This window comes from Micropterus dolomieu, linkage group LG21 (assembly GCF_021292245.1).
Source record: "Micropterus dolomieu isolate WLL.071019.BEF.003 ecotype Adirondacks linkage group LG21, ASM2129224v1, whole genome shotgun sequence".
NCBI lineage: Eukaryota > Metazoa > Chordata > Actinopteri > Centrarchiformes > Centrarchidae > Micropterus > Micropterus dolomieu.
The window spans coordinates 35,393,281-35,404,094 of record NC_060170.1 but is presented as its reverse complement, the minus strand read 5'-3'; the positions used below and the strand labels follow the sequence as shown (position 1 = coordinate 35,404,094).

Below are 10,814 nucleotides of genomic sequence, written 5' to 3'. Positions count from 1 at the left end.
TTTACACGCCTTCATCTCTTCACGCCTGGATTATTGCAACAGCCTTTTCACCTGTTTAACCCAAAAATCTATTGATCGACTCCAGACTGTCCAGAACTCAGCTGCCAGGCTTTTAACCAGAACAAAGAAATATGACCACATTACTCCCATTTTAGCTTCATTACACTGGCTCCCAGTATGTTTTAGAATTGACTTTAAAATTCTATTGATCACTTTTAAAGCTCTTCATGGCCTCTCGCCTTGTTATATTTCTGACCTTTTAGTCCCATACGCACCAGCACGTACCTTGAGATCCTCGGGCAGAGGTCTGTTGTCTGTTCCAGAGTCTCGACTGAAAACTAAAGGGGACAGAGCGTTTGCTGTCAGGGCCCCGAGGCTCTGGAACAGCCTGCCCGAGGAAATCAGGTCGGCTGAGTCAGTGAACTCTTTTAAGTCCCTTCTTAAAACATACTTTTATAGGAGAGCTTTTCCCGATCTTATTTGACTTTATTTTATCCCTTTTATTTTATTCTATTTGACTAATTTTATATTTATCTGTATTTTAGTCTTTTCAATGTTTTCTTGCTTTTATCTTGTATTGTTTTTTGTATTATTGTCTCTTGGGTATTATTGTCGTTACACTTGCTAAAGCAATTTGTAACTTGTTTTTGAAAAGTGCTCTACAAATAAGGATTATTATTATTATTTTTTTTTTGGCGCTATATAGCACCTATATTTAAAGGAGCTTTATACCAAATCTGTCAAATGGGGGCTATAGAACCATTAGGTGCTATAAATAGTTTTCTAGTGAGGCTCTTATGTCATGCCACATCAATATGCTTCTAAATGACAACCTCATTACTTAAACTAAGTGTTATGATAAACATTTGTTACCAAATCATGGTTCAAAAAATTCAAAATCCTGTTCTAAATGCTTACTGAGAAACAGAATTACCCTTTAAAACCTTTTAATGTATTATTTCAACAGCAAGTTCTTTCAATTCAGAGCTGACAAGTCAGGGGAAAAAACAAATAGATAAATAAATACAGACATAAAGCGGAGTATATTGTGATGTTGTAATATAAAACATGTTTTTTACTCCCCTTTTATAGACAACAAGCTATAATGTGTACATTATAAAATAAGTAAAAACAAACATTCGTAGCCCCGTAAGCAAGTCTCTTTTTGGCTTATTAGCCTTCATTAGTTCTTCACTATATTTAGAAAATCTATAGTCTTAACATTAACTTAGTAAATTAGTGAAATTACTGGAACTGGCTAATACAGTTGTAGTCCTGCAGTATCGTTCACTGTCAACAGCACAATAAAATGTTTGTCAAGTCCTTCAGGATTTCAAAAAACAATAGAAACTATATACAGGCACAGGAGGAGGCCCAGTGCCATCGAGATGTCCTCGCTCTCTTCTCTGATCAACTGGCCATCCAATGTGAGCACAATGTGGTCACAGTGCATAGGATGACCTTCTCTGAAGCCTTTACACACCATCTTAGGTGTTGAGATGCCAGGAGTGCTGGTCTGAGCATAGCCCTGTGGAAGAGAGGACAATAGCATCAACCATCTTATCTCACATTTATTTGAAGGCAATCCTGTATGAGCTAACAAATTATTTTAACTACTGTCATACAACTGCTCAAATACTTCTCTTAGCATTGTTTGTCTAGACCTACAAATAAAAAACTAATGTCTGCTTTGAAATCATTGTATAGCAAAAAAAAATGTGCAAGAAGTGTGGTGTTTTGATTAGATTGTGCTTCACACATAGAGGCAGAGGTGGGAAAAAGTTTTGTTTTACAAGTCACAAGTAAGTCACAACTCTTAGCTCTCAAGTCAAGACCGAGACAGGAAAGTCAGAGTCAAGAAAGACAAGTCCTAAATGTTGAGTTTCAAGTCATGATGTGTTCTTCAGCAAATTTAATACCATTTCTTATTTTTAATTAACAATAGTTGCAGTATGTTATTATACAGTGGATATTTTAGAAGAACCGACCCAGGTAAAGCAACACCAAACACACCTGGTTAAGTATAAAACTAATATCCATCCATCCATTAACTATACCGCTTATGCTGTACAGGGCAGTGAAAAATGCCGTAGGCTTAAGATAATAATGGTGAATAGCAAGTTATAGCAGTTCTAACCCCTGTTATCTAAGTTTACTTGCAACAGCCTGGCTGAGAGGGAGTCTGGGCTTTTATGGAGGGGCAGGAGCCACCCCTGTAAAGGAAAGGGGTGCGCTGGATTTATAAGACAAAACCGTTTCAAAGTGTCATTATGAAACAGCCAAAATTGTCATTGATATTAGAATTCAATAAATTGCACAGCCTTATGTTGATGCGCTGCACACAGACTTTTTAATATATCATAATTTGGACTTGGGGAGGGTATCAAGTCAATCTGAGTCAAAAAGCTCAAGTCCGAGAGAAGTCACGAGTCATTGGTGTCTGTTTTGACTTGCAAGTTGAGTCTAAAGTCATATTTGTCTTGTGACTCTATTCCACACCTCTGCATTGTAGTCAACTGTTCATGGCTCACCTGAACAGCAACCCCAGGTCCTCCTTGAACAGTGCCGGCAAGAGCAGTTGCTTCCAACTGTGGGCCTTAATACAAATTAAGTATGAAGTTAACATTATATGTTGGACGCTTTTACTTAATACCTTTTAAAAAGTTTATATTTCTTACTGTGTGTGTGAAACGGCAACATTTTGGAAGGTAGGTAATCGGTCAGACGGGTATGATGTCAGGCAGATAAGTAGGGTGTCTATCAGTCAACTCATTGGTACACTGAAAATCTAAGCAGTGCAGTGATTTAACTTTTCATCAATCACACGCTTTAACGTCTCCTCAAGGGGTCTCGTTGCCATTCCAGAGAGCTTTGTGACAATTTGTTGGTCCACATCAACATTTGTGTGGTCTCTCAGAAAGGAGATGAAAAAAGTAGAAAAGACATGTATCAAATATAGGTAAAACTCATACAATTAAATAAGGAGGCAATCAGCACACTACCTGTACTTACCCTTTTGGCCAGTCTGAAACACATCTGTGGTTGGACAGAGAGAGAGAGAAATGAAATTCCAAAACTAGGATACATTTTAGCCGATAGCCCAATCTGCAGCCTAGTGATGACAAACATTAGAAACACAAATGAATCATTTCTGCTAACTTATAATAAACATAATCTAAATACCAGATAAAAGAACAATGGCTACACTAGCAGTGATGTTAAATTGTTAACAATTTAATATAATATATTATTATTAATAAAAATATATATAAGTTCACAAATTCACGATAAGATATAAGGGGGTGTTACATTAATAAATAATGATAAATATATAAATTCAGGCAACATTTAACCTAGCTTTACAGAATTGTTACATAAGGTTACACTAGCTACGTAACATATGCCTCTTGCATGTTAACCACATTAGTACATAATTTGAGCTTTAAATTGTTAACTCACTATGTCTCATAGCAAAATCTTGTAATATAATATATTATTTTGTCAGTAAATTTACCTGTATTTAATAGTAGTTACTTTCATAAGTTCATGTTCATATTTAATACTATTACACAGGCAACTTTAAAGCCCGGTTATCACAGGAACATGTCAAACATCTCTTCTTAGAGTCAACTAGCCAACAGTAGCCGTTATCAGCCGCTAGCCCTCCACCATCTGCTGCTGCCACTATCAGCGATATAAAACAGATTAAAAGAGATTAATACAGAACTGAATAACCCCCGTTACACTAACTTTAACTTAATGTTGCACTTAATTTAAGTGTTTGTGCAGCAACAAATATGCCTAATAGTATCTACAGAATATTAAATTATCCTTCTTGAACATTAGCGTATCTCCAACGTTAGCATCAACATTACAAAACACGGCACAACGTTTGAAAATACAAAAAACAATTTGACAGGCAAGTAACTCAACGTTAATAGCTTATTTCTGTGGCAGCTGGCACTAAGACACTCACCTGAAAAATGTCTACTTGTTTTCACTCTGAAGCTGGTTCGTCCTGGTTTTGGTTAACAAATCCGACAAGACCAACGGCCTGATGTCACAGTTCTGTTTCCAGAGGTCCACTCTCGCGCACTGCCAGCGTGCAGGGTTGCCGCCGGGCTAACTTAAGTGCTCTCTTTTTATGTAGTGCCTGCTCTGCGTGCTCTGGTCAAATGTTGTTCTGGGTCAAAAACACATTTTAATTGCAAGCCCTCATGGTGGTCTCTGTAAATACCATTACAAAGATTAGGCTAGAGTGTAGACCTGCTTTATATGAAAAGTGCAATGTTCACTGTTATGAATTGGCACTACATGAAAATTTTATTTATTACAATGGTGCGATAAAGAGAGAGGTTATTAATAAGCTACGGGATAATTATCTGAAAATCATTATAAGGGTGGATTTGATTTATGAGCCTACACTAATACAATTTTTGTGTCCTGTAGGACTATATGCCTTCTGTTTTTTTAAGAAATTTCACTCCGAATCTGAGGATATTGAGAATGCTTTTCATGTTGAATTTATATTTTTATTCTGGGGATGTTGGAATTATTCAAAGGCTGCATTGGAAATTAGAAGGCTACTTAATACTTGAGTGCAGTGCTTAACAGTAAGGCATGGGCTTACTTTAAAAAAAAGTTATGTCAGCCAATGTAAATTATTGAAAACTTTACTTACAGAATGTTTAATTTACAAAACAAAAAGATATAGCCAATGCTTTTCTGAGGTCAAAAGAGTCTCCTGGAATATTTCCTTAGACATGTTGGGGGAGTTTGGGGGGAGGGGGGGGTTGAGAACCACTGCTTTTATATTTTAAGTGTTGCATTTTCAAATGACTAAAGACTTTCTAAAACTTCTTAGAAACATAACCACATACTGCCAGAAAGTCACATCTGTCCCCCGGTCTGACTCTCAGCACTGGGGCCCCACAGGGTTGTGTTCTGAGTCCCATGCTGTATTCTTTACATACATTTGACTGCATTTCCACACTGAATTGTTGTTTCATGACATGTTTTTCTTTTGTGTCTGCTGTCTTTATCTCTATTTCATCTTCTATTATCTCTCCAGACTCTGTCAGGCTGGTGAACGGGACTAGTCTGTGCTCAGGCAGACTGGAGGTGAAGTCTAACCAGAGGTGGTCCTCAGTGTGTGAAGCTGACTTTGACCAGCAGGATGCAGAGGTGGTCTGTAGGGAGCTCGGCTGTGGGGCTCCTTCAGTCCTCCAGGGGGCGCTCTATGGAGAAGTGGAGGCTCCGATGTGGACCAAAGAGTTCCAGTGTGGAGGCCATGAGTCTGCTCTCCTGGACTGTAGAAGCTCAGGCTCAGCTAGAAACACCTGCTCACCTGGAAAAGCTGTTGGACTCACCTGCTCAGGTAGAAGAGGAGCTGCAGCTTTGATTTGGTTCATTTCTCTTCTGATGAAACTCACTTTATTGTTTTACTGATGACTCTCTGGTTTCTGTTCAGAGCCTGTCAGGTTGGTGGGAGGAGCCAGTCGCTGTGCAGGAACACTGGAGCTGAAACATCAAGGAGACTGGAGACCAGTGAGATACATTGACTGGACCCTGAAGGAAGCAGCTGTTGTCTGTAGACAACTGGACTGTGGCTCTGCTGTTTCTGTAGGAGGGAGAAAGGAGTCCTCACGCAGACCTACGTGGTGGATCAGGTCAGAGTGTGTTCAGTCTGGATCTGCTCTGATGGAGTGTGCTACATCATCTTTGTATTTGTCCATCCTGTATCTCACCTGCTCAGGTAAGCCCATCAGTGACATCCTCTATGACATCATCTATGACCGTACCCAGTTGACACACACAAATACGAGGAATTTGCCTCTGTGATAAGGTGCTACATGCAGACAAACATACTGCTGACATAAATAAATGAAGAAATATAGTGGATAGAAAAAGTCTCCACACCCCTGTTAAAATGCCAGGTTCTTATGATGCAAAATAATGAGACAAAGATAAATCATGTCAGAACTCTTTCCACCTATAATGTGAACAATTCAATTAAAAAACAAACTCAAATCTGCGAGGGGGAAAAATGAAAAATAAAAACCTTACAATAACCTGGATGCATTTGTGTGCACACACCCTTAGACTAATACTTTGTTGAAGCACCTTTTGATTTTACTACAGCAGTCAGTCTTTTTGGGTAGGAATCTATTAGCATGGCACATCTTGACGTGGCAATACTTGCCCACTCTTCTGTCCACTCTGAGTACAGTTTTTTAGCTTCTCACACCTCCTTGCTAAACCTGTACTTTAACGCCCTGCACCCAGCCGTGTCCCCACTCCTATATCCTGATTCCTGCCTACAGGCTTTTGAGTGAATGAAGAAAACTCACTTGGAGAGAAAAATGGTTTACAGTTAATGATAAAATATTCCAGATCAGGAGAACAGTGCTGCTGAATCACTGTCACGTCAGTACACCAGCCATTGTTAATATAAAAACACATACCTCCAGATACCTCTTTCGTTTTGCCGGAGAGCTCAGTGTTGCGGTGCGCCTTATACATTTGGAACCCAGCCAGCTGCAGAGCGGAGTCCAATAACAGTTCACACCAATACTGTGAAGACAAATAACAGTCTATTTTTTTTTCCCCACCTGAAGCTGAAGTTCATCGAGTTTGTTGCACAGTGAGCGCACGTTGGAGAGAAATATTGCCGTTAGTGGTGTGTGCACGAGCGACCGGCTCGTTTAACTCTCTGACGGTGCTTCACAGCGTGAACAACAGCGAACATACCCTTCACCAAAATGTCCATTAATTCCACCGATGATGCGAGAAAAGTGGGAAATAAGTTGGAGTTGTTCATGAGCTCTTCTCTGGTGAAAGAGCTCAGGGTATTACAGCTGAAAACTGAGTTAACACACAAAAACAAAACGGAGTACGCCGAGGCAGGTATACACAGCGCCATCTTCAGAAGCAAAATAAATTTTTTGTGGTTGTAACGTAAAAAAATTCAAGGGGTATAAATACTTCTGGAGTCCATTGTAGCACCCTTTAAAACTAGGGTTACAGAGTGCTTTACAGGGATGGAGGTAGCACAAAAACAGTTCAGAATAACACTTACAGAGGTTAAAGAAGCATTAAAAGAGCAGACAATCTCATTGTAAATAAATTCCAAGGCATCATAGACCAAATATTAGTAAGCGAGATAACTCTACAGAAAAATAAGTTTTTCACTGTTACTTTAAACATCTACAGAGTTTGCTGCCCTGACTCCCACGGGGAGACTGTTCCACCGCCTGGGATCTAGGAAAGCAAAAGCACGATTCATCGTGTTTTTTGTTTTGAACGAGCAGTTCACTTAAATACTGCGCAGCAAGATTATTTAGTGCCTTACAGATAAGAAAAAAGAGGTTTTATGCTAAAAGTGCGGGTCAATTTATGTATTTATTTATATTGTAAAGCCAAGGATACTTAACTGGCAATGAATGTGGGATTCTTCTCTGTAACGTAAGGCTCAGTGATCTACCATGCGAGTATTTCACTCGCATACGCCCCTAAAAATAGATCTGTTCAAACAGGAAAAATGATTGAGTACAACCTACCGCAGTCTTGCGTGACATCCCTATACTAATTGTTGACATTGGGCCTGTCGCTCTGTTACCACGGTAAAACAGAAGACCGTAGGGATAAACAGTGTTTGGGTTTGGGTAGCGGGCTATTTGAAAACGTTCAACTTTTCATAAAACTAATGTGCTCGTCAGTGTCACTTTTTCTGAACTGACCATTCACAGACAGGATGGAGCAGAAAAGTTTACCATTATATTAACGTTATAAATAAACACTCAATTATACAATTTCCTCCTCCAGGTTGTGGATAGTGTCTTTGCAGTGGACAGGTGCTGCACAGTCACACCTGACACCACAATGCTCTCACTACAATCCTCCCTCTTTTCTAGAAAAGTCCAGTGTCTGTTTGAACAGACCTCTGTGCACTAACTCAGACCTCCATGAAGTCTGTTAAGACTGGGGGCCAATCTGCTGGGTCATTGTGTCATGTGCTCGTACTGGCTGAGGCTGCTTGTGTTTGACCTGGGTCAAAATCATTTCAACCGTGTACTCAATAAAAACAATAAAATTTGGTGAATCAAATACAAATTGATAATGCCATTATATTGGTTTCTTTACCCATTGCTAGTGCTTTCAATCAGCATTTTTCTTCGATTAGTAGATCTAAAATTGTAAATTTAAATTGTGATACAGCTAGTCCTTCCAACATGATCTGCTGTACTGGTGCATTCAGTTTCAGGTCAATCATGCCTGTCGATGTTTTTCATGTCATTTTTGAGGGGAAAAAAAGAAAGTAGCAGTGCTGGTCCTGATGGCCTGAAAGTAAGATTTATTAAGCTTGCTGCTCATGTGCTAATGTACCCACTTGCTGACTTAGTCAACCTGTCCTTTTCTACTTGTACTGTTCCCTCAACTTGGAATTGTGCACAAGTTACTCCTCTGCTCAAAGGTGGAGACCCATCTGATGTGAACAACTACAGACCAATTTCTGTTCTATAATTATCTGTTGCCAAAATTTTTGAGAAATGAATTTTCAATCAATTATCACAATATCTGAATCAGTACAATATCTTATCCTCTAATCAGTCTGGCTTCATTCATTTTTCAACCACCACAGCTCTTTTAAAGTTCACTAATGATGTGTTCTCAGCATTTGACAAAGGCCAGGTGGTGCTATATTTCTTGACCTTTCCAAGGCCTTCGATATGGTTGATCACTACCTGCTGCTTGATAAGCTTTATTCCATTGGTTTGCATTCAAAATGTTCTACTTTGGTTTAATGCTTATCTTCACGGGAGGCATCAGTGTGTTGTTTTCATGGTTCCCAGTTAGATTATTTACTGCTTGATATAGTCCCCCAAGGATCCACTTTGGGACCCCTTCTTTTTTCTATATTCATCAATGATTTATCAAAAATCTGTAAAACAAAAATTGCTCAGTGCATCTGTATGCTCATGATACAGTTATCTACAACTTGGACAGAATTCCTTACAAGCAGATTTCAGTATGATACAAGACTGGCTTCACATGAATAAATTGGTTCCAAATAAAAAGAAGTCTTGTAATATCTTGTTCGTAACAAGGCGTTATCGTCTTAGTACTTTCCATATGCATTAACTTAATGAGTCACTATGTATGAGTCACTTAACTGGTTACAGCCTAAAGCAAGAAAGGAATTTCACTGGATAAAGTTTATTTTCAAATGGGTTTACTTTAACTGTCCTCCATACTTGAAGCAATTTTTAGTTCCTTGTAGAATTCCTTATCCACTCAGACAGATTCAACATCCCTTCTTTATTGTATTGGACTGAGATCATTTCAATATAACCAGTACCAGTTTCACTACAACCAATATAAACCAGGCAAGATAAATGTGTAATAATTTCTACGCATGTAATTGATGATTTCAGAGAGTTATATAAGTTATAGCCACAGACTGCACTTTTACATAGAAGAACATTTTAGTGTATGACGTGATCCCAGTCTGTCATACCAGCTCAAGCATGAGGGAAAATGTCCTGGAAAAACCTTCTCTAGAAAAGAGTAGGAACCCTACATGTGTGCTGGTAGAAAGATGTGTTCTGTTGTTAATGATGAACTGATGTTGGAGTTGTGCTGAGTCCACCTTGAATCACTGAATTGTTGTTTCATGACATGTTTTTCTTTTGTGTCTGCTGTCTTTATCTCTATTTCATCTTCTATTATCTCTCCAGACTCTGTCAGGCTGCTGGACGGGACTAGACTGTGCTCAGGCAGACTGGAGGTGAAGTCTAACCAGAGGTGGTCCTCAGTGTGTGAAGCTGACTTTGACCAGCAGGATGCAGAGGTGGTCTGTAGGGAGCTCGGCTGTGGGGCTCCTTCATTCCTCCAGAGGGCGCTCTATGGAGAAGTGGAGGCTCCGATGTGGACCAAAGAGTTCCAGTGTGGAGGCCATGAGTCTGCTCTCCTGGACTGTAGAAGCTCAGGCTCAGCTAGAAACACCTGCTCACCTGGAAAAGCTGTTGGACTCACCTGCTCAGGTAGAAGAGGAGCTGCAGCTTTGATTTGGTTCATTTCTGTTCTGATGAAACTCACTTTATTGTTTTACTGATGACTCTCTGGTTTCTGTTCAGAGCCTGTCAGGTTGGTGGGAGGAGCCAGTCGCTGTGCAGGAACACTGGAGCTGAAACAGGGAGACTGGAGACCAATGAGTGTCTATGGCTGGAGCCTGAAGGCAGCAGATGTTGCCTGTAGAAAGCTGGACTGTGGCTCTGTTGTTTCTGTAGGAGAGAGAAATGAGTCCTCAGACAGACCTCAGTGGTGGATCAGGTCTGGCTGTGTTCAGTCTAGATCTGCTCTGAGGGAGTGTGTAGAATCAGGTTCCTCTCTCTTCATCCTGGATCTCACCTGCTCAGGTAATCCCATCAGTGACATCCTCTATGACATCATGTATGACAGTAATGTCCCCAGTGTGTCCTCTCCTCTGTCTCAGTGTCTCAGTGGTTTCCATTGGACTGAACTGTAAAGTTCTCCAGGACAGTGACGTCCTAAAGTGTAGAGAGGTGGGCTTGTTTCTGGAAGCTTCACCTGACAGGACACACCTGGAGGAACCTGTCTGTCTGTCTGTCTGTCTCTGTGTTTGGGGACGTCCCACCAGGTGGATCCAATCCCTCCTTTTACAGTCTGTCATCGCTCTGCTCCATGTTTGTTACTCGTGTCAGACCTGTGACATCACTTCCTTCTTCAGGGGCCATTTTGTTGATGTGACCTTTCATCATCTGTGTGTTTACAGACCTGCTGCTTCAGCCCAA

General features: G+C 40.1%; 1 protein-coding gene across 1 annotated transcript in view; it reads left to right on the top strand.

The window, feature by feature from the left end:
- The window catches only part of LOC123960366 (scavenger receptor cysteine-rich type 1 protein M130-like), an 86,706-nt gene that overhangs the window by 57,854 nt on the left and 18,038 nt on the right, over positions 1–10,814 (top strand). The window contains exons 8-10 of the mRNA XM_046035048.1: positions 5,072–5,377; positions 5,471–5,755; positions 9,738–10,043. Of these exons, the coding sequence (XP_045891004.1) occupies positions 5,072–5,377; positions 5,471–5,755; positions 9,738–10,043 (897 nt within the window). The remainder of the gene's footprint in view (positions 1–5,071; positions 5,378–5,470; positions 5,756–9,737; positions 10,044–10,814) is intronic.